Source organism: Salvia miltiorrhiza, chromosome 2 (genome assembly GCF_028751815.1).
Source record: "Salvia miltiorrhiza cultivar Shanhuang (shh) chromosome 2, IMPLAD_Smil_shh, whole genome shotgun sequence".
In the NCBI taxonomy this organism is placed as follows: Eukaryota; Viridiplantae; Streptophyta; class Magnoliopsida; order Lamiales; family Lamiaceae; genus Salvia; species Salvia miltiorrhiza.
In genome coordinates, this window is record NC_080388.1 from 70,970,830 (window position 1) to 70,994,941 (window position 24,112).

General features: G+C 33.5%; 3 protein-coding genes across 3 annotated transcripts; 2 read left to right on the forward strand and 1 right to left on the reverse strand.

The window, feature by feature from the left end:
- Positions 1–662: 662 nt before the first annotated feature.
- Positions 663–2,551, forward strand: LOC131008891 (cytochrome P450 94A1-like). The gene has a single exon (XM_057935993.1). It carries the CDS (start codon positions 947–949, stop codon positions 2,471–2,473), a length of 1,527 nt encoding a protein of 508 aa, XP_057791976.1. The 5' UTR covers positions 663–946; the 3' UTR covers positions 2,474–2,551.
- A 4,588-nt stretch (positions 2,552–7,139) lies between these two features.
- Positions 7,140–8,993, forward strand: LOC131008893 (cytochrome P450 94A2-like). Its single transcript, XM_057935995.1, has one exon. The coding sequence runs from the start codon at positions 7,168–7,170 to the stop codon at positions 8,848–8,850; it is 1,683 nt and encodes a 560-aa protein (XP_057791978.1). The 5' UTR covers positions 7,140–7,167; the 3' UTR covers positions 8,851–8,993.
- Positions 8,994–13,903: 4,910 nt separating this feature from the next.
- LOC131008894 (transcription factor PRE3-like) lies at positions 13,904–15,234 on the reverse strand. Its single transcript, XM_057935996.1, has 2 exons — positions 14,696–15,234; positions 13,904–14,219 (listed from the first exon to the last, which is right to left on the reverse strand). Exons 1-2 carry the CDS (start codon positions 14,819–14,821, stop codon positions 14,070–14,072), a joined length of 276 nt encoding a protein of 91 aa, XP_057791979.1. The 5' UTR covers positions 14,822–15,234; the 3' UTR covers positions 13,904–14,069.
- Between the last annotated feature and the right edge of the window lie 8,878 nt (positions 15,235–24,112).

Sequence of the window (24,112 nt, forward strand, 5' to 3'; positions counted from 1 at the left end):
TACATAATCGGACAAATTAATATAATACATATGGGACATTTGTTTTTAAAATGACTTGTACTTTTAAAAAAAGATATTTGGATGTTATTAAAATTTAAAAAACACACTTTGTAGTTTGTACCCTATTTTTCTTATATTATAAAGTAAAAAAATTGATTTGATTATTCGATTCTTATAGTGTCGTATTTAGTCACATTTAATAAACTTTAATTTAATTAGTCGGCAATTTCTTAACCACAAGGTCCACAACCCACAAAGTGAGACATCCGAGTTCAAATCGATTATACTATCTCCGTCAACGAAATAATTTTCTATTTTTTTAGAAAAAATATCAATAAAAAAATTTTCTACCTATTTTTGGATTATACCTCACCACTTATAAATATCTTATTTACATTTAATTTTTACCTTTTCATCATTTTCAATACTAATTAAAAGGATTACGTCAAAACTCATGAACTTTGGCCCGTCTTCCAAATTTTCCATGAACTTTTTTTAATCATCAATTCTCTTAATTTAAAGCATTGTTCGATTTTTCCACACTTTTGAGCTTCGATAAATACCTAACTTACATGGCACCTACGTGATAGTATCAAATTAACATGTCACCTATTTGAACTATTCACACTTGAAAAGCAATAAACAATTAAAAAAAATAAAAAAATCCATCCCTTTCCCTTCCCCTCCTCCAAGTCCGCCGGAGCTCCTCACCTACTGCCGCTCACCGCCGCCATGCTCCTCTCCCGCCACCGCCGCCCCATCCCCTTGGCCCCCCCCTAAAAGACCAACGAAAATTGGGCGACAAAGATAATAGAGAAGAACAAAATCAGTTTGACAAGCATGCAAGAATTTCCCCTTAGCTTTGTGAGTGAAAATCAATTTGTCAACTTCAATCTTAAAGAAGGTTTATAAATAAAAGTGAAAATCAATTCAAATTCGAAATACTATGATTTGTTCCCACACAGCAAGCACTAAAATGGACTTCAACTTCAACTTGTCAACTTCAGTCTTACTATGCATACTCATCCTCCCTCTCTCTCTGCTCATCATCCTCGCAAAATTGAAGAAAACCGCCTCAACCAAGCTACCCAAATCATACCCCATTTTGGGCTCATTCTTCACAATCGTGAAGAACAAAGAGAGGTTCGTGCAGTGGACGTCGGAGATCGTGACGTCCACCCCGAACCTCACATTCCTCCTCCACCGCAGCCCCGGCAGCCGGGTCGTCATCACGGCCAACCCCGCCAACGTGCAGCACATTCTCAAGAACAACTTCTCCAACTACGAGAAGGGCGAGTTCTCCAAGGCCGGCATGAGAGACTTTCTCGGCCACGGCATATTCAACTCCGACGGCCCCACATGGAAGTTCCAGCGGCAGGTCGCCAGCCACGAGTTCAACACCAAATCCCTCCGCAAATTCGTCGAGACCGTCGTCGACTCCGAGCTATCCCAACGCCTCATCCCCATCCTCAGGAGAGCTGCGGCGGAACACGCCGTCGTCGACTTTCAGGACATCCTGCAGAGATTCGCCTTCGACAACGTTTGCAAGATCGCATTCGGGTACGATCCCGGATACCTGTCGCCGTCCCACCCCAAGGAGATCAACTTCGCCGCCGCCTTCGAAACGGCCGTCAAGCTCTCCAGCGAGAGGTTCGCCTCCTTCACCCCTTTGATCTGGAAGATCAAGAGAGCCTTCAACGTCGGATCGCAGAAGCAGCTCAAGATTGCGGTGAGGGAAGTGCGCGACTTCGCTAAGGAGATCATCCGGGGGAAGAAACAAGAACTGGAGCAGAAATCGGCGCTGGAATCAGTTGACCTCCTCTCGAGATTCCTCAGCTCGGGCCACTCGGATGAAGACTTCATCACTGATATAGTGATAAGCTTCATACTAGCGGGGCGAGACACGACCTCAGCGGCGCTGACGTGGTTTTTCTGGCTGCTTTCGGATCACGCGGAGGTGGAGGATGAGATTCTGAGAGAGATCAGTGAGACATCAGAAACTGCATCAGCTTATGACGAGGTGAAGGACATGGTTTACACTCACGCTTCCATTTGTGAGAGCATGAGGCTTTACCCTCCGGTTCCCGTGGATGGCAGAGAAGCTCTGAGTGATGACGTTTTGCCCGATGGAACGGTGGTGAAGAAGGGTATGAGAGTGGCGTATCATCCGTATGCGATGGGGAGAGTTGAGAAAGTGTGGGGTAAAGACTGGGCGGAGTTCCGCCCCGCGCGGTGGTTGGAGGGTGGGAGGTTTGTGAACAGGGATGCGTTTACGTACCCGGTTTTCCAGGCGGGGCCCAGGATTTGCCTTGGGAAGGAGATGGCTTTCTTGCAGATGAAGAGAGTGATTGCCGGTGTGTTGCAGCACTTCAGGGTGGTGCCGGAGCTGGAGGCGGAGCCGGTCTACATAACAGACCTCACGGCCAAAATGAAGGGTGGTTTTCCGGTGAGGATTCAAGAGAGGAACTCATGATCTTGATGTTTGGAGAGTTTCCTTTTATAAGTTTGGATTAGGTATTTCAAATAAATCTATCATCAATTTTTGTTACAATCATCAAACTAGTTAATGTATAATTGAGCATCATAAAAACAAATTAAAAATTGGAAAATCTGGCACTCCATTGTATAATCAATTATTCCTCGTAAACCAGCCTCTACAGAGAGCGTAAGATATACTATATGCAAACAATATCATCAAATATGATCGGATAACATTTATTTTGCATGATTGAATTCTATTTTTTATATCAAAAGTAGAATTTCTTAAGTAATATTAGTTGTGAATTTAAATTCACTACCAACATTATTTCTAGTTGTCAATTCAAGCTATAAAACTTGAATTCACAATTAACACTAATTCTTATTGTGAATTCACGTTTTAAAACTCGAATAGTTAGTTAAAATTCGAGTTTTAAAACTTAAATTCATACTAAAATTAGTGATAGTTGTGAATTCAAGTTTTAAAGCTAAAATTCACAACTAAGAATAGTATTGGTTGTGTGAATTCGAGTTTAGTTGATAATATTTAAGTTTTTTTTTTAATAAACAATTTTTATTTCTATTATTTCAAAGTGATCATTTTTAAAATCCATTCTATTCAATAACCCACATCTTTTTATACAAATAAAGCATATATAGTAGTCTCTGTTCTTACTAATTTTAATACCGTGCATCTTAGATGTAAAACGAATCTCTAGATACACATATGCCTACCTAATTTCACAAAATGCCCAAAGCAAAAAAATTCCAAAAAAAAAAATCCCTAAGAGCATCCACACCAACAAGCCAAGCTTCCGAGCTTGTAGGTGGACCCCATCGGTCCGAGCCCCACCTCCTGCAGCAATGAGACCCATTTCAAGTGAGCCCTACCCTCTTGTGCTCAGAATTTTGGTGATTATTTTTTTTTTTTTAATTGTCATCATTTTTTTATTGGGGCGTGTAAACAAACGCTCATTTCTCCCTCCTTTTTTAGCCCGGTGCGCGGAAGGAAGCTGGGAGCTTGGGGTGCGGCATTGACGTGGGGCTTGCGCGCGCCCGTTCCGCGAATCCCCATTGTGAATGCGCTAAGTTGCGTGCAACAGCTCTAGTAAATCATATCAAGAAGATTACGCTTGTGGAGTATTAATTATATTTTTTAAATATTTGTAAAAAAACAACATAAACTGTGATATGATAAAGTAATTAAGTATTCTTTTGAGAAATTAATCAACGATGGATATTTTGTTTCTTGTAAAATAAGATTCGAGATTTCAAAAAGTGGGGGAGTGGTCCAAATGAGATTTCAAAAAGTGGGGGAGTGGTCCAAATGCGCTGATCATAGTATGGCAATACTGCAAGAAACAACAAAGAGAGGCTTATAAATGAATGTATTACTGGGAAACAATCTTATTTTGCAATGTAATTTGAATTACTACTCTGCCTATCATTTTGCTTCATGTGATGTGAATATGCATTTTTGCAGGAATGGTGGAATATAAATGAAGTTGATTCAGCGTATAAATTTGTTTTAAGTTTTAAATGTTATGATATTATTATTGCAAAAATGACTAAGCATTGTGATAATATAGGATACTTCTTCCGTCCCTTAAATATCTTCTTTTCTTTTCATTTTTGATCTGTCTCCAAAACATCTTCTATTCTATTTTTGGAAATAATTTTATTAACAATTACTCTTACAATCCTAATTTTTTGTGTGATTCATTCTCATTTCTCACTCAACAAATATACAAATAATTTATATTAAAATCGGTGTCACCTTTTCTTAAGAAGATGTTAGAGGAACGGATGGAGTACTTATTTGTACATTTCAGTTTCAGATCGTACATTTTATTTTTAGAAAGTGAAAAAAAAATTGAGAATTTTTAGATTACTAAAATCGCATAATATACCTTTACGGTTATTTTTTTCTAGATGGGTAGGCTAAAACTTTTTCAACGATGAAATGATTGAGTAATTGATTACTTATTAAGATAAAAACTAAACTGCTATTGAGTCTCTCCCACCTATCTTTTTTCATTTGGCGCCTTCGCTGCTTAATAGATTTACTTCTCAACTCGCCTTAGAGATAGTCAGATAATTATTTCTTATCTAAGATTTTTTTTTTGGGAGGCTAAGCTTATTTCAATTATGAATTTACTTGTTTCAGACATGCAAAATCACAATAATTTGGTTCGTGACCTTTAATGAAGAAGTATCAGATTTTGCATCTAATTTCTAGGGAGAGAGAAAACCAAACGCAAAACATACGCACACATACACAATCTAATTATTGCAGGTGTGCAAATTAGACTACTTAATTACCCTGCATATTTTCCTTAAACAGATATTTACCTCGTCGTTATTGAATCTAGATTCTAGAAGTTCTTTTTTCTCTATTTCTTGCATTGTTCAAAGAAAAAGGAGAATTAATTTAGCTTAATAATAAACTATTATATATATTATAATTATGTTGTTTTGAGAGTTGATATATAGAATCGGACAAATTAATAATAATACATATGGGAACCGGGGGGCTTAGCCCACTGGCCACCAGGTCCTCACTTAAGTGAAGTGACCCGGGTTCGATCCCTCTTGGGAGCGAATTGGAGATTGGAGATATAAGGTGGATTTGGTGAATGGAGAGATAAGGTGGTTCTTGGAGTGGATGGGGAACTAACTACTAACATCTAACATGACTTTGCCCGATCAAAAAAAAAAAAAAAAATAATAATAATAATAATAATAATAATAATACATATGGGGCATTTGTTTTTTAAACGACTTGTATTTTAAATTAAAGAAGATATTAGGATATTAAAAACACACTTTGTAGTTAGTACGGTATTTAATTTTTATTATATAAAGTTTTAAAAAAATTGATTTGAATATTCGATTTTTATAGTGTCGTGATCAGTCACATTTAATAAACTTTAATTAGTCAGCAATTTCTTAACCACAATGCACAAAGTGAGACATCCAAGTTCAAATCGATTATACATAAGTTAAAACTATGACCCACCTATGACTATTTGTTGAAAGGAAAATTAGCTTATCGCAATTGTTCACACTTGACACCCCTCATTCCTTACGTCACCTCCAACTTCTTCTTCAAGAAACTCTCGTTATTCCTTTCCACCTCTATTCTGCACAAATGCATTTAAAGCTCGTTTGGTTAAAATATAGGAATAAAAAGAGAATGAAATCAAATAAAGTAGAATGATAATAATAATAATTATTTTTATTGAGTGTTTAATTTAATAATGGAAATGAATCATTAATAAATATTTTTTTTGTTTCCTCTTTATTTCGATGGATAATAAATTGGGTGATTGGATTACCTTCAAGCAAGGACAACAGTAATGAATTCAATTAATTGAATCTCTTTTCAACCTCTAAAAATACTCAATCAAATCATATACTTGTAGAGAGGAAATTTCAAATTATCATTTTTGAAGTTAAAACATCTTTTTTCGAAAAAAAAAAAATGGATAGTTAAACATCTCAAAATGCTGAAACACAGTTCAATTGTGACATAATGATCTCTACGTTATGAATGATAACAAGCTCTTAAAAACACAAAATCTCATGTCGGGTGTACCGTATACTCGGGTTGATCCGTACACAAATTCCGACCCGTATGCTAATCCAAGCTCACATTCTAACCCAAATCGTGTGAATGATATTATTCAGTTATACAAATGACACTGCTTATAATTGATACTATTCAATTATATAAATGACACTGTAACCTTTTAAAATGTTATAGTGTCATTTTCAATCTTATAGTGTTATTTAAAATATTATATTGTCATTTACATTCTTACAGTGTCAATTACAGGAAGTGTCATTTATATTTCTGAATAGTGTCAATTATACACAATGTCATTTACAATGTTATAATGTCATTTATAGGCAGTGTAATTTGTATAACAGAATAATGTAATTATAGACAGTGCATTTGTATAACCTAATAATGTCACTTATACGATTTGAATTATGATACGAATTTAGATCAGAATGCGGATCAAGATCTGTGTACGGGCCAATTCAAGTATATGATACACCCGAGTGTATCCAAGACCACCGCCCTTAAAAATTATAAATCGAAGAGTCACATTCTTTTATGGGTTCCACGAGCTGATATATTTTTCAAGAATTCAACACAATAAAAAGCAGAGTTCGAAGACTTCATAGATGTATAAAGATCCACATTACAAAAACCGATTAAATTTGTGCAAACAACCATATTTACCCAAATTTTCGACTAATTAAAGTTGGACGTATCTTCAAAAAACAAGCATTAAGAAAAGAGAAAGAAAAAACTGAATTCTCCTTTCTCCATATGCAAATAAGGTTTGACAAATTTTCTTTCACATGCAAATCAACCGAACCAAATTAATAAATAAAAGACCCCATACATCTGCACAAATGCTGACATCAAACTCAACCATAGATTATTCAATACAAAAATGAAATTAGCCTGGTCAAAGCTGCATCACCCCTAACCCAACTTACAAGTAACTTTCTCATATTATATCAATAAACGTTCTTTCACATAAAATTAAATGAAATTATAATCGAGTGAATTGCGCCATTTTATCAATTTGATTAGTGATAATATCATAATATGCAGTGGCACTTAAAGAAACAAATAATAACCTGTTCAACGCCTGCATCATCTTAAATAAAATGCAAAGAAGATTCATAAAAAGATCACATGATTTAAAAACCTTATACTGGTTGACAAGAAATCTCCCTGACCCAAACCACAAATTTATCTCCTTTAGAGTTCACACACGACAAAAAAACCTTCATAAATACTCAATTATACCGTCTCCAATTCATATCCAAATTTATCAAAAAATGGACCTCACCTTCTCAACCACACTCATCTTCTGCATACTTGTCCCTTTATCTCTCTTCTTCATCTTCACCAGATCCGAAACCACATCCAAAACCTCAACAAAGCTACCAAAATCATATCCCATTTTGGGCTCGTTCTTAACAATCGTGAAGAACAAAGACCGGTTCGTGCAGTGGTCGTCAGAGATCGTGACATCGACCCCCAACCTAACCTTCCCCCTCCACCGCAACCTCGGCCGTTGGATCATCTTCACGGCCAACCCCGCCAACGTGCAGCATCTCCTAAAGGAAAACTTCCACAACTATGAGAAGGGGGAGTTCTTCAAGACGACCTTGAGAGACTTTCTCGGCAACGGCATATTCAATTCCGATGGCCAAACATGGAAGTTCCAGCGGCAGGTCGCCAGCCACGAGTTCAACACCAAATCCCTCCGCAAGTTTGTCGAGACCGTGGTCGACTCCGAGCTATCCCAGCGCCTCATTCCCATCTTGAGGAAAGCTGCAAAGGAAGAAACTGTCATCGACTTTCAGGACATCCTGCAGAGATTCGCTTTCGACAACGTTTGCAAGATTGCATTCGGGTATGATCCCCGGTACCTGTCGCCATCCCTGCCCAAGGAGAAGTTTGCGGTCGCCTTCGAAACGGCTGTGAAGCTCTCCAGCGAGAGGTTCAGCTCATTCATCCCTTTGATCTGGAAAATCAAGAAAACCATCAACGTCGGCTCAGAGAAGCAGCTTAAGATAGCTATAAGCGAAGTACGCAACTTCGCTAAAGGACTCATACAAGAGAAAAAGCAAGAACTCGAGCACAAATCATCGCTAGAATCAGTGGATCTCCTTTCAAGATTCCTGAGCTCGGGCCATAAAGATGAAGACTTCATCACTGATATAGTGATAAGTTTCATTCTAGCAGGGCGAGACACGACTTCAGCAGCACTGACATGGTTTTTCTGGCTGCTTTCGGATCACGCGGAAGTGGAGAGTGAGATCCTGAGAGAAGTCAATGGAACATCAGAAACTGCATCAGCTTATGATGAGGTGAAGGACATGGTTTACACTCATGCTTCGATTTGCGAAAGCATGAGGCTTTATCCTCCAGTTCCTACAGATAGCAAAGAAGCTCTGGGTGATGATGTGTTGCCCGACGGAACAGTTGTGAAGAAGGGCATGAGAGTAGCCTATCATCCATATGCTATGGGGAGAGTTGAGAAAGTGTGGGGTAGAGACTGGGCGGAGTTCCGCCCCACACGGTGGTTGGAGAGGGCGGAGGGTGGCGGTGAAAAGTGGAGTTTTGTAAACAGGGATACCTTTACATACCCGGTGTTTCAGGCTGGGCCGAGAATTTGCCTTGGGAAAGAGATGGCTTTCTTGCAGATGAAGAGAGTGATTACTGGTGTAGTGCGGCAGTTTAGGGTGGTGCCGGTGGCGGAAGCAGAGCCTACTTACGTAGCAGACCTGACAGCTAAAATGAAGGGTGGTTTTCCAGTGAGGATTGAAGAGAGGAAGTAAGAAGATCATCTTAGACACTTAATATTTATTTTGTGTTAACTTTTGATTTGGACCATTGTATTTTACTAGTTCCCAAAGTTCATGTGTGACTTTGACACTTTGTAGAGAAGCTTTCTATAATATTTCAAATAAATTTATGACAAGGACCTAACTAACTGTAAAAGAAGAGCAATCTCAGCCCACAATTGCATTATCTTAAACCAGAAAACAAGGTTTAAGAGCGAAAAAAGGGAACAAAAGATGCAGTGATGAATGATGAGAAAAGGAAATAAAAGAGCAGAGACGACCTGCAAAGGAAATGAATTTTCGAAAACTAAGCATAAAGGAAAGAAAAGGTTTAACCATAGGCAAAATTGTCAAAAGGGCCAAATCTAACAGGCATCTTAGAATAAACGTTAAATCAAACCATATACTATTATTTAAAAAAAATGATGACACCTGGACTTTTTAAGGTTCCCACGTATATACAAATTGGAAAATCTGATAGCTCCATTGAACAACCCCTAAACAAACCAGCCTCCCAAGAAAGTTAAAGATTTCAAACAAGATTGAGACCTGCCAACAGACTCGGATACCAAAATCTGGAATTTGACTTGGATGAAACAAAGATTCATCCTGTTTCTCATACTTCTTTTTCAGTGAATCTTCCAACTAAATAACATTACTGCAGGTAAAGTCAAATAAGTGAGTGGCTGAGTCTACTAAGCAGATATATTCCCAACCTCTTCTTCTATTCATGTTCATGGTATCTCTTTTCTAAAAAGATCAAGCACATAAATAATTATGATCTCTTTCTTATCTAGTAAACCACAGACACCACCAGGGGAAAAGAAAACATAAGAGTATCTGCTTAAATGTTAAGTCAGTTGCTCATGCATATTAAGGGACATGAGTCACACGACAGATCAAGTTTTCAAACCTTACCATTGAGAGATAGCATTTTATCTTAACTTCTTGTTCGACACACCATAGTTCTTTTTTGGGGTGAAAGAACAAATAGTTTTAAAGATCGTGCGACCATGGACTTAAACATGAAACCTTTACCTCATTCATTAACCACTATACCACTAGACCAACATATGCACACAACACACCATAGTTCTTACTATCAGAAATGGTGATACCACAAAACTATGCTTATTTGTATTGCTCATCATGAAAAATGGCCATTTGCAAACTTGAAACAAGAACAAGAACAGTCAATGCTAGCCGGACTAGATATATTATTCAAACTAGTGCATCAGGAGATGGGGAATCATTTCCACTTTTCATTCACTACCAATGTAAAACGATAAACAGTTTGTGTTAAAACATGCCTACCTAATTTCACAAGTATCTCGTGTGCAGCTCAAACGCCTCAATCGGAATAGCAATCCGCAAAACAACTTAGGAGCGTGCAGCTCTAGTAAGTCATATCAGTGAGAGTGCTCTAGGAATAAAATCCTCCAAAACAAAAGTAAACGAACTTTAAATTACCTGAAACAATCTAAACCAAATCTTAAACCAGAAATGAAAAACCTAAGAATCAATTAGAGAAGCCGCAATTATATCATGACAAATGAATAATGGCTCGATCAACAGATTCAACACAGTTAGCCAAAGAATTCAAACAAGCAAGCAACTATGAAGATCAAAGCGAGCGTTATTAGAAGCTTTGACGCCTGGATTTACAGTAGAAATCAAGACAGAGAAAGAGCAAATTTAAGATAAAGCAGCATAAAAATCGCAATTGCATGAGAAAATATATGCAGAAGTTTTTCGAGAACAATTAGCGCCAAATATCAACCACAGCAACCCAGAGAGAAGCATGAATTGGCGGGAAAGCGAACTAAGGATGGATCCCAGAGAGAAGCATGAATTGGGTAAGACGGGTCGGGGTGGGGCGGAGGCCGCGGAGCTGTCACGCGGGACGGGTTACAATCCAATTGAAAAATAAGAATAATTTAAATTAATTGTTATTGCGATAAAAAAAAAATTGATACGAAAAAAGATAATACTATTTGTTAAACGTTACTTTTTTTTAATAATAATTATTTTTACTCACAAAAAATATGTATTATTAATTTATTTTGTCAAATAATAATTATCGTAATAAAAATAATCATTAATATGAAGAAAGTTAATGCTTTTAAAATTCTCCTTCTGTAGTTCTGTCCCAATGACTCATTTTCCTTTTTCGTTTGTCTTCCAAAAAAGGAAACTCTCACAGAAAGTTGTAACAACCACTATTTTCTATCACTTTTATTTTTTAATCACTCTTTTTCCTACTAATTCTGCCGAATAACAATAAACTATTATCAATGGAACGAAAATAGTACTTTTTTTCACAACAATCTGTACCACAATTCTTTGAAGATGCACTATGGGGCCGCGCTCTAGGTTGCGGTTGCTTGCGACTTGGCCAAATCCGCCTTCTTGCCCGAACTCGCGCCCTGCTCACGCTATCAGGTGCAGCTGCGCTCGCGGCTCATAACCTATGCCGCACCTCGCTCTGTGTCAGCGGTCGCATTCTCCCCCATCTAATCTAGTCTTATAGATGAGATCAGTTTTATAGGGGATCGATTGTAGCTAAAAATATTATAAAATGGATCGTTTGGGTTGGAAAAAAGTAATTAATTTTTTCACATAAAAAAAAAAAATTTGTGTCAGTCAATCTAAACGATTGGAAATAACTTTCTTTATTACTCCCTCCGTCCCGGCTTTTGGTATCCAGTTGAGAACGACACGGGTTTTAATAAAGTGATTGATGTGTTGTGAGTGGAATAAGGGTCCCACATTTTATGTGAGAGTTAAAATAATTAAAGTGGAGTAAGGGCCCCACCTACTTTTACCAAAAATAAAAATGGATACTAAAACGTGGGACGGTCAAAAAAGAAAAGTTTGATACTAAAAGTTGGGACGGAGGGGGTATTATTTTTTATATAAGTCTTAAAAGTGTTTTTTTTTTTTAGAAGAAAGTCTTAAAAGTGTTGCTGATTTCTTATTATGTTCATAGTTTATAAGGAAAAGAAAAGCAATAGTGAGAGTATGCATGAGTTAGTTATGAGAAGAAAAATCCAAAAATAACTTTATGGAGTATCTGGGAATCTTAACTATCTTTATTTTGATGGATTATGGCCCAAAAAGACAGAAAGCGATCTTTAGCCCACCAAGAAAAGCCCATTTTCTATCAAATAAAACCCAATTTGTGTAAAATAGTACTCAATTTCCTCCTTTTTTGAGCTTACACGTGCACATTGTACTACCACTTTTTTATTATAATCGTATTTAACTTAATTAAACATATTTAAGAAAAAAATATTTTCTATCAAAGTCTCTCTTTCTAAAATTACTCTCTTCATTCCAAACTCAAACTTCCAACTATCTAGCTAGTTGTTCTTGAGTTGTTTTATGATTTGTTTTATTTTATTTCTTTGGGTTTTTTCATATTCATGTTTGTATATGGATTTGTTTCATGTTTGAAGAAAAGTATATATACAACAATGCATTTTAGTTCTCAATGCTTTATTATGATAAATGCATTTTTTTCTCAATAATATTTGACTTAAACATTCGTGAAGTTTTCATTAGAACATATATACTCTCTGATAGGGTTGGTGTCAAAAGGAAATATGTAATATAGTAATAACATGTAGTATTAATTTTGAGGGGAAGAAAACGGAAATATTTGTTATTCCACATATGAATGCATAATGTAAAATACCTAAAACTCAAGATGAGAATTCTACAATAATAATAGTAATAACATGTACTGTTTCCGCCTTGAAAAAATAGTCCTAATTTTTATTTCAGGAATGTTCACATAAAATAGTCTTATTTCATTTACGGACACTACATAACAATATATTACTCTCAATATAGGAATGAGATTTAGTGTACCACACTTTATATCCCACTTTGTGTTCCACTTTCAATTTTATTTTATTTTTTTTCAATTTCAACTTTATATGCTTTAGTTTAATTTTGTGACTATTAACTAGGGTTTATTCCATCAATCTAGCTAGGGTATATAATTATTTTTTATCAATTAACTTCACTTTTATTAGTTCATAATAGGTTGATAAATTCAAAGTCATTGTATTTATTTTTTTAAAATTTTAATTTTTTTACATAAAAATTAAATATAATTCAAAGTATCATAATAAATTTTATTTTTATAAATTTTTTTTTTAAAATAATAGATATAAGAATGGGACATAGTGGCACACATAAAATTATGGGACACTGGATCTCATCCCCTCAATATATGGTGGTGCTTTATTTTTTTTGACTCACAATATAATTCATTATCATTATTAAAAACGTTATTTTTAAGGTGATTCTTTATCCACTAACAATATATTCAACTACTCAGTACTCTCCTATGACTATTTTTTCATATATATTAATAGTATTTGAGGTTCGATCCGTTACAATCTAAGTTCGTTTACTCCTCATCGATCCTAGAAATAAAAGAAATGTGAAGATATGCATCAAACGTTTCATCATGATTTATGGGAAATTGATGAGGTTTAATTTAATGCTCTTTCCAAATTTAGAGAAGGTTTCCTGCCATCATTTTCGTGCACTTGTAGGCGAAAAATCTACACAACAATGATAAAGCATGGCCATAACTAAAATTTTGTCAGAATATTAATTAATTATTTCAGTTATTATTATTGTTTTTTGGTAAAATAGCACGTCAAAAAATTTAGGAAACTTCAAAAAAAGAAAAAAGAAAAAAAAATCAAAGGTGGGCAACAAATCAACAGATCTAATACCTAGCTAGAAGAATAATTTCCCATTTAACTAGGCAGACTTGTCAAATTTAGTAGGATTAATTTGGTGGATAATCATGAGGTGCATGGTTTTGAGATCTGATACATTTAAAAATGCGCATTCGGATGTTATTTATTTAGTATGATAATATTAACATATTATAAAATCTTTTAGCTAGTGTCTAGCTACCAAAACCATGCCTCTATTTCTTGTTTTATTTCTATGTGAATAATTTATGCTGATGTGATATTACATTTGTAATAAGTATATATAGCTATATCTATATCTATTGATGTGGCTAATAATTATTATTAATAATAAGATGTGATCTGAAAAATAATTTTATTACATTAAATCTTCGTCTACGTACCATGAAAACTCTAGAAACAAAATACAGCAGATTATTAATTGCAGCAGGAAATAGCAAAATTAAAAATCGAAAAAAGAAATAATTAAAACTACTACTGCATAAGTAAGCTTCTAATAAGAGCAGCTTGAGTAGTGTCGGCGTTTTCAAGCAATTCAGACAGCCTCTCACTCAAGTCATCAACTTCTCTGTGCAAGCTTCTAATGTAGTTGCATGTCTCCTGCAACACTTTGGTTGCTGACTTCTGCAAATTAAATATCACAGAATTAATAAAAGTTATTAACAAATTAAATAATTATACATATAGTTTCATTTTTGTATAATTAAATTAAATTTCCAATTAAGTATCATGATATTTTTAAAAAGTAGTACTAGTTGTATTTTATTTTTCCTTGCACATGCATTGAGCTTGGTCTGACATCTAATATTATAAAAATATATATATATAAAAAAAATGGTAGGTGTGGGTACTTTTCATGTTCGAGTACATGACACAATTTTTTTTTTATTACTATTTTATATTCGCATCGCACAATTCCAAGGTTATCTTCAAACCCTGAAAACTTCAAGACTTTGGGGCTTGTGATGATTTTGAAACCAAATTAATATTCTTCTTTTCGGGCTGTAAGACAAAAATTCAAACTCTTGTGCTGATTCTTGACTACAAAAAATAAAATTCAATTTTTTCAATATATATTTGAATGAATAAAATTAATGTACCTTGTCTGAGCGCCTATTATGCATCTCGGGAAGAAGCTGTTGCAGCTTGGAAACGAGTTCGTTGATTTGATCATCTGTGATTCTTGAAGATCCAGATTGCCTTGATCTTGATCTTCGGCTCGACATTTTATATATGTATATGTGAAATGTGAGATGTAATTAACACGATATATTAAGAGAGAGGAGCTTAGGCTCTATAAATAGATGGTGCCAATTAATTGAATGAAGTTGAGAAAAATTAAGAAAAAGGAAATGAAATGAAGGGATGTAGGTAGCTAGAGAGTAGGAAAGTGGAGTAAAAACACAGTACTAGGTTTGTAGTTGAGTAGAAAGAAACAGTTGTGGTCTGAGTGAGCAAGACAATTGCATGAGAGTGTGCAATGCACAGCCTTGCCTTTAAATAGGGTTTTGTTTTTGTGGGGGTGGGGTGGGGTGGGGGGGTGGGGTGGGGAGAGTGAAGAACAAACTGCCACTTCTAGCTAGTGATCATGTACACTAATATGATCGTAAATGAGTTGAGCTAGCTAGCTATTTAGATCTCGGAGCCTCGTGAACTTATAAATATTAATAATTCAGCTAGTAAGCAAATTCTTTGATGTACATGACTATTAGTTTATAATATAGCTTTATATTTTCATATGTCAATTAATCAGCTATACATCTCATTTCCATCCGAATATATAAATTTAAAGACATGGAAATTTGAGATATTTCACTTCATCAAAATGACGTCGTTTCGTATTTTCTTTTAATTTATTTTTATTATTTGATTTATTACGAAGTCGAGTATCTCAATTTACCATGCATGTCATTATAAACTTAATTATACAAATAGAAATGTCGCGTGTGAAATTTAGCTGTCAGTTGTACTTTTAACACCAAATTAAAATTACTAATATGAACTAAAATTGTCATTAAATCAATTTATGATTATTGTAATTGAAATTTTATTGTTCCCTTAAAAATATACTACTATTTAAAAATGCAAGATCTACCTATAGAGATATAGCACCCAAAGGGACAAAAGTTGTTGCACTTTGTACATGTTTTCACAAATGGGTTTGTTTTATTTGTTCACTAGAGGACTAACATTATACTATATATTGTGTTCCCTAAAAAACAAATTAAAGACTATATATACTATTATAAAATATCCAGGCACTGTAATATTGAAGAAAATATCTTATCGAAATAAAATTGTACAATCACTACAGAAGTTTTAAAATGGATTAATATATTGGACTAAATCGTATCTTTTCTTGAATTTCAATAAATAAAAAATAAAAAAAATTAAAGAACATACTAAAAAGTAGTTCGGAATTCTAAAATAAGATTTTGACAACTCTTGAAAATTTTAGGGTTAATTACATATAAAATATTGAATTTTCAAGAATTATCATCTTGCACATGAACTTTAAAATCTTTATTAAAATTATTCAATTATTTTCTTTTTTTCTCATTTTGCATTAATTAACCCAAAATTTTAAGGAGCTTGCTATCGTTTTGCCATAAATTGATAGTCCTAGGCTCCTAGCTATGACATGCTATATAGTTCCCCAATTTGACTATTTCCCCTTTTAGTTCTTTTTCTTTTTGTTTCATTCTTTTGTCTTTTAGTTTTTTTGATTGGAAATTTGATTTTTTTTTGTTCGGGTTTTTCATTTTTACAAAATAGAACAATTAATAGTATTACAAAATTACAAAGCTTGCGATTGAATTTTGTTTTTCTTTAATTTCCATTATTAACTTAGATCCATTTGGGGGAAAAAGAAGGAATCTGGTCAAACCATTGACGCAATAAACTTGGTATATTTTCGAAAATGGAAAGCACAAAAATTGACACGTAGAAGTGAAATCAAATTAAAGCTTCATTTATAGTATACACAACACAACAACAAAATGATTTATGTAACATGCTATTGTTTGCGATAACACTACATTAATATTGGTGGAGTGAGGTCATCGATGAGCAGTTTTGGTGGAAATGAATCTTCATCTTATCTCTTTGTCAGTCAATTTTATTTGGCATATCAACTTTAATGGATATATTATCTTCATTAATTAAGTGTTAATCACTTGCATGTTGTAGTATCAAGCTTAGAGTTATACGTGAATGTGGTTTGAACAATTAAAATCGGTCTATCAATATTCACAAACAAGTAATTAATTAAACTGAAATAAACAATTTTTTTAATGTCTGAATAAGGACTTAATTACGCTATGTTCAAATATTTACATAATGTATAGTGTTCTTGATGCAACTCATGAAGTTCATACTATGATTGTACATTTACTCGTTTTGTTTTCGAATAATTCTCTCTTGGCATAAAAAATTAATTGTATATATATATACTAAAAAAGTATAATAGATAAATTTACTATTTTTGTCGTTCTTTATAATTTTATGGAAAATCTAATAATTAAAGAAATTGTTACTATAAGGTAAAATGAAACATCATTACTCTATAGAATTTTGAAATAAGACACTTATAATTATAGGAGATACTCCACCCCTCCCACTATAAGTGAGACTCTTTCGTTTTTGGATAAAAGTTTTACCCTTTAAACACAGTTTCATTTTTTTCACCTACACACAAAATACACATTTCTTAATTCTTGTGTCCAAAAAAAAAGTCTCACTTATAATGGGACGGAGGGAGTATTTTATTTTCAAATTATTACACTCTTATCTTATGACAGACGGAGTAATTTAATGACCAATATTTTTAATTCATGGCTAATTATTTGTCGCAATTTTTTTTTTTTTTCTGAATCTTCCCTAGGCTAAAAATAGTAGTTATTTCTTGATTTAGTCCATATTAGGGATTGATAGTCTGTCCATTTCTCAACAATAATATCACTAGAAGTATCGGTAGAAAGAGACTAAAACGATATATCTGCATTTGTTTAATTACGATCCGTCCTGGAATTATTATCACTTAAAAAATATTAAAGTCTGATTTCTAATTGGTTGGCATATTAACATGGTATGCTGCTATGCAAATGTACTATTTATGCAAAATAAAATAAAATTATGAGATGCTAGTTTTTATATTATATTTATTGTTTATTTATCTTTTGGCAGAATTAAGATCATAAACACGTGCATAGAAGGCATCCAATGGCTGGAGGCTATGAGATTCCAATAACTGGAAGATGATTTGATCTTTCAAAAATCTATCTGATTGGTCAAAATTACCTGCTATATTTTAAATTTATTCAATCCCATTAATTTTATCAGCAAAACAATTATTGCTTTTTAATTATTGGAATAAACTTATGGACCACATAAAAAGATTTCAGGTAATTAAAAGGGGAAAAATGTGTGCAAGAAGTTATTAAAAAACAAATTGATTTTTAGGTTAGTTACAAAGAATCAATATGAGAGATTTGGCATAATTTTATATATAATTTATTTCTTTAGATTTTATTAATCATAAACACCCATTTTCTAAATATTAATTATGTATTTTTTCAAAAAAATATATTTTCATGCAATTCCATTTGTTGATGGGGTTTTTGCATAATAACTTACACAAAAATTGGATAAATTTGAAGGCCCTATGGGTGAGGGACTTCGAAATTTTGGCTTGGTGGGGGCTTAAGCCCCCTAACCTCACCCCATGTGTGTCCGCCAATAGTTATATATAGATAATTTTTAAAAGGGCAAATTGCATGAAAATACCCCACTTTTTTTCAAATTTGATTTTTTGACAAACTTTTTTTTTGTTGCAAAAATTTGAACGAGCTTTCAATTTGTTGCAATGTCCGGCCCGTTAAATTTTCGGGCCAAATTAAATCTTAGTTGGCAGCCCGGAATGCCAACGTGGCATTAAAAATGCCACATCACACTCACAAACCCCCCACGTCACCCTCTCTCCCTCTCTCTTTCTCTCTCCACGCCCTGTTTCCGCCCCCTCCAAACAACATCGCCGCCACTTCCTCCCGGAATTCTGGGACCTCCACAGCAACGGTCACCGCCCCCCAAATTCCAAACAACTCGCCGGACTTCCTCCCTCCACCGCCACAGATACCCAACAACCACGCCGTCCCGAAATCAGAAATTGAAGAATGAAGAAGAAAAACTTTCAATTCTAGAAAAAAAAAAACTTCAAAAAAATGCTCCTAAATCAAGGAAAATCGAGAATTTCAGGGGGAGTGGTCTCAGAGATGTTATCATCTCATCATCGACCTTTTTCCCGGCGAGGATTTCAAGAAAAATCGAGGGGCAGCGGCGCTGCTTGGTTAGGGTTTACAGAGGGGCGGCGCCGCCCCAAATACCTTTCAACCCCGTCGCGCCACTTCCTCCTCCGCCCAAATCTGTCCAGATTCTCGGGTCTCCCCACATCACCATCTCCGACTCCCTGTTTTCCACCGCCCAAATTCTCGGGTCCACCGGCTTGAGGGCCGACGTTTTCTCTAGCCGAAGAGCGGCGAGCAAGCGAATTAGGGCTCACCCCATTTTCTCAGGCGGCGGCACTGGTTTCCATTTGGACACCACTACCTGTTTTGTTCTCAGAAGAACGGCGACCGGCGATTTGAGAAAATGAGGAAGCAGGAGAGACGATGAGAACCGGCGATTTGAGAAAAGTAGGGAGCGGGAGAGACGATGGGAGAATTTGGAGGGGGGCGAAACAGGTCGTGGAGAGAGAGAGAGAGAGAGGGAGAGAGGGTGACGTGGGGGGTTTGTGAGTGTGATGTGGCATTTTTAATGCCACGTTGGCATTCATTTGGCCCGAAAATTTAACGGGCCGGACATTGCAACAAATTGAAAGCTCGTTCAAATTTTTGCAACAAAAAAAAAGTTTGTCAAAAAATCAAATTTGAAAAAAAGTGGGGTATTTTCATGCAATTTGCCCTTTTTAAAATAAATGATTGTATATGTTTACGCGCACAGTGAAGCCAAAGAGGAAAAGATAGAAAAAAAAAAAAAAATCAATCGTACCTGGAGTTATAAAATAAATGAACATTTACCAAAATTTGATTAAAATTAAGAAAACTCAAATAAAATTAAAGAAAATGCAGCGTGCATCCCGGGGCACATGACTTTGATCCAATGGCCAGCCAGGATTCCATTCGAGGTCACGAGGAACGTCAATTTCTTATTATTTATTTTATATCTTATTTCAAATCCAACTGATTTTTTGTTTAAATAGAGTTTTTTAGACTCCAAGAAAGATATTTGATAATCTTCTAAGCATATGCTATGTACTGATTACTCTTATTGTTTATTCATAAGGACAATTTGGCTTGTTCTGTGACACTAATTATTTAATTTTATGATGAGTTAATATATCAAAATATATAGCCACTTTGATATTATAAAAATAAAAAATATCCATAAAGATAAGAAACAATCACCTTTTTTTAATCTAAAGTACCATTTTCCTATTAATCGGCCGGTGAATTCAAAACTAATTTCACAATCAAGAATAGACTTAGTTATGAATTGCTCTTTATATAGGGCAATTTTTAATCATATGAATTTCCCTGTTTAAAAATATATAATTCACAACTAAACATATTTTTAATCGAAGAAAAAATAATAAAAATAACTATATTTTACCTTTTTGTATTAATGATTATTTTTATCTTTACTATCTTAAAGTATCTACTGTATTTTATTAATTTACTATTATTTTATCATATGTCAAAATATTATATTTTCGTCGGTGAAAAGGTAGAAATTGGGCCTAGGAAAGCGGGCATGCATAAACAAAGTTTTAACTGCCATTGTAAACCGTCATTACCGACCACATGTGGTTTACACTCCTTGATTAAGGATGTGTGATTAATTAATCACGTATTAGCTAGCTTTAAGCTTTTTTAGGTTATAATCAGAATGTTTGCATCAACAAAAATATACTTCTATGTAAATGCAAAACGACATGATCGAATCGATATTCCGCAAAAAAAGTCGTAAAAACCCCTAATCCTTACATTCATGCAAGGTCAAAAAAACCCTAAGATGTATTGTCAAAACATGAGTATTATTGATTGATCATAATAACTACAACTCCTAATATAAGCCTAACCTACGGGATTAATAATATATATAACCCAACTCAACCGTAATAACTAATAAGCTAAACATAATTAATAATCAAAATAAGAAACAAGTGGTCTTCTGTGAAATCGGTTTGATGGTAGTGAAACTGGCTTCACAATGACACTTCAACATACAAATAACACTTTATCGTTTTAAAGTGTCATTTGTATGTTGAAGTAGTGTCATTGTGAAGTCGGTTTCACCATGAAACTGGTTTCATAGAAGTATTTGTGAATAAGAAATAATATATAATCACTAGGATCATATCAATTTTTTTAATATTTGATTAAAATTATTAATTTTTAAATAATTTATGATTATTAAAATTAAAATTAAGTTGGATGAACTAGAGTGTGTCTGAAATAAATAAAGGGCAATTCTCAACCATCTTGTTCAAGATATTATAAATTGAGTTAAGCATCGATTGATTCTCTATATGTTTTTAAAACACACACATTATATATGTCGCAAGTTACAAATTAAATTTGAACTCTCAATCTAGAAATTCCATTAAACCTGTGTGCATACGACGGTTTCATATTTGGAGAGAGAGAGAGAGAGAGTTAATAACAATTATTAGTGGGAATCCAAGGCAAGTAAGCCTCTCTTCATGTGCTACCTTTAATTAATTTGAACCTCGATTTAATTTAATTTTATAGTGTCATGCAAGTTTTAGTTGACAATTAAAGGACGCGGTCTCCAAATAATTAAATTATGAAAAGTAGTAAAACGAAAATATATTGTTTTCGCCAACAACTAGTACTGAAGCATGTGACTGACTTCAAATTAGCATCTTTTTCTTCTCTTCTTTCCAAGCTTTTCACAGTAGAAAAATTATTGTTTATTTTACAGTTTATAGAGTTTTTTTCATTTTCTACTAAACATCTGTTTTGTAGTAATTAGGTTCAATCAGTCTGCAAAGTTCCTATTAATTTATTCGGTTGAAGCTTGAGACAATATGAATTCACAAGTTCCCAGGTGGTTCAGGACCACGCCACCTTTGGAGTGTAGCTGCTACCTCAACTAACAATTACTTACATCATTTTTCTTCATTAATTTTTCGGAATTATTATGGAGTAATTTATTTGGATAATATTATATATATATAAGTTATATATTCTTCAAATATAGTATATATACAGGGTCGGATCTAGAAAAATTTTATTGTGATTGTGGGGGCACAAAATATAAACATATTATTAAATATGAAATACGTTAAAAAATTACTAGTATATAGAATTAAAATCTATGCGTTTTTATTGATGGAAATATTTGCATGATCAACTATAAAAAATCTCTTTATATATACAATTAAATTATCGTTCATTTATTTATCTCTCATCCGATTGTATAGGCAGTTCTTTATGATATTCATTGCAGAAAATACTTCTTCAAATTAAGTAATACTTATATTTATTGTGGATTGAAGATTTAAGAATTTGCTTATTTATTATATACTTTAATTAAATATATATATATATACCTAACTTGTAAATTCATAAGAATTTACAGTAAAGTTCATCAAAATGTACTAACTTGTAAATTCCTTCTCACTTCTCAACACATTTGAACTTTACCCTATATATATATATATATATATATATATATATATAATTAGTGAAAATAAATAAATAATTTGTAGGGGCACGTGCCCCCATAGCAATACATGTAGATCCGTCTCTGTATATATATGATATTATCAAAATTAAACAAAAATATAAAAATTACATATGATGATCTTTCTTCATTTTTTTCAACTTTGGAATGTTCATTTTTGTTCATATATATAGCACACCATATATGAATTTAGGAAGAGATATTGAAATGAGAACAATTATTTAAATTGAGAATGTGATCATCATTTTTATTCATTCGAACGTGAAGATTTACGGTGAATGTATTACTTATATATTCAAATATCATTGAAGTGAAAATTTTATATTTTTTCAGTGCAGATAATTTCACGGTGAATTAATGCAATAATTATATAATACCACGCTTCCCAAATTGTAATCATTCTTAATGTAAGTATTATAATTCACTGATTAGCCGTATATACTTAAGTAGCTAGCTCGGAACCTGTTTATGCCAAGTTGAAATGATTGCTATATATACAGTTAAGAATTATATATAATTAATTTTACATACTATAACTGGAAAGCTTTCATATGATCCTCCCTGCTAATTAAGTGCCTGAGATGAAGGAAAGAAAAATGTGAGATGTCAATAATATATATGTATAAGAACTAAGAAGTATGCATCTAATAGAAATACTTTTTCATGTTCAAATAATAAACATAACTATTAATTTATGAGATTTTGTTACAACACTAGTGTTTTTCTATTGACGAGTAATATTTTCATAATTAACCATGGGAATATATTTAACTAATAAAAAGCAATCTTTTTATTTAAATTAAACAAGTATATTCTGTCACCTTAATCAAGTTGCAATAAAATTTCCTAGTATAATACAACTTGATATATATAGATTCTGACATTCCAAATAAGGATTGGTGGCTGCAAATCATGTTACAGAGTTTTGCAGGAATTTAAATATATTAGTATCAATTGTAACTTGCTTCATACGTGGAAACATTCATCGATTGCTCATCCTTAACCAAGAACATGCCAATGCCATCAACAGCTAATGAAGACATATATATATTTTTGTTTGGGGGTTCAACTTGATGATATATTTTAAATAAAAATTATTATCAAATTAGTATCTGGGATTGTGTCATAGCAAAAGATTCATGTTAATAATATCACGTTAGGTTTTTGGCTCTACGAGTTCAAAATATTAATAATGTTTGTGTGATGCCATGCACGGTTTTGGTTGTTTGTAGCATCGAGAAGTTCCTTAGTTTCTGTAAAGGGGTAGCTTTCAAATATTAATTATTCCATGCATCGTATTAATTTTTTATGACTTTGCATGAAAATATACCCATACTATACTGCAAAATGATTAATTCGTCGTGTAAAAATGACGAATTCGTTTTAAAAAGTGATGAATTACACAACACCGTATATTTTTACTATCTCAAATTTGAAAATAGTTTTTATTTTGCAAGTACTTAAAAAGGGTTATTATGGATTTAAGGATTATTTAATCACCTCTCAAATCATATCAATCTTATCTAGCTATCTCATCCATCAAACCAGACGCCTCCTAGCTATATACTGGATTAATTAGACTATTGATTAGTAATTATGATTAGACTATTGATTAGTAATTATGACAAAATGTAACATACATATGACGAAATGCACTGCAAGATTTCGAGCAATCAACTGTAATTAATCCTTAATTATATTATGATCATTGTTAGGCAGTTTTAAAATCCAACATATGAAGGAAAACTATA

Bases quoted from the DNA above. Each gene is read 5' to 3' on its own strand.
- LOC131008894 (XM_057935996.1), bottom strand. From the start codon at position 14,821: ATGTCGAGCCGAAGATCAAGATCAAGGCAATCTGGATCTTCAAGAATC. The intron at 14,220-14,695 runs GTACATTAATTT...TTTAATTTGCAG, and splicing joins ATAATAGGCGCTCAGACAAG to AAGTCAGCAACCAAAGTGTT.
- LOC131008893 (XM_057935995.1), top strand. From the start codon at position 7,168: ATGCAAAGAAGATTCATAAAAAGATCACATGATTTAAAAACCTTATAC.
- LOC131008891 (XM_057935993.1), top strand. From the start codon at position 947: ATGATTTGTTCCCACACAGCAAGCACTAAAATGGACTTCAACTTCAAC.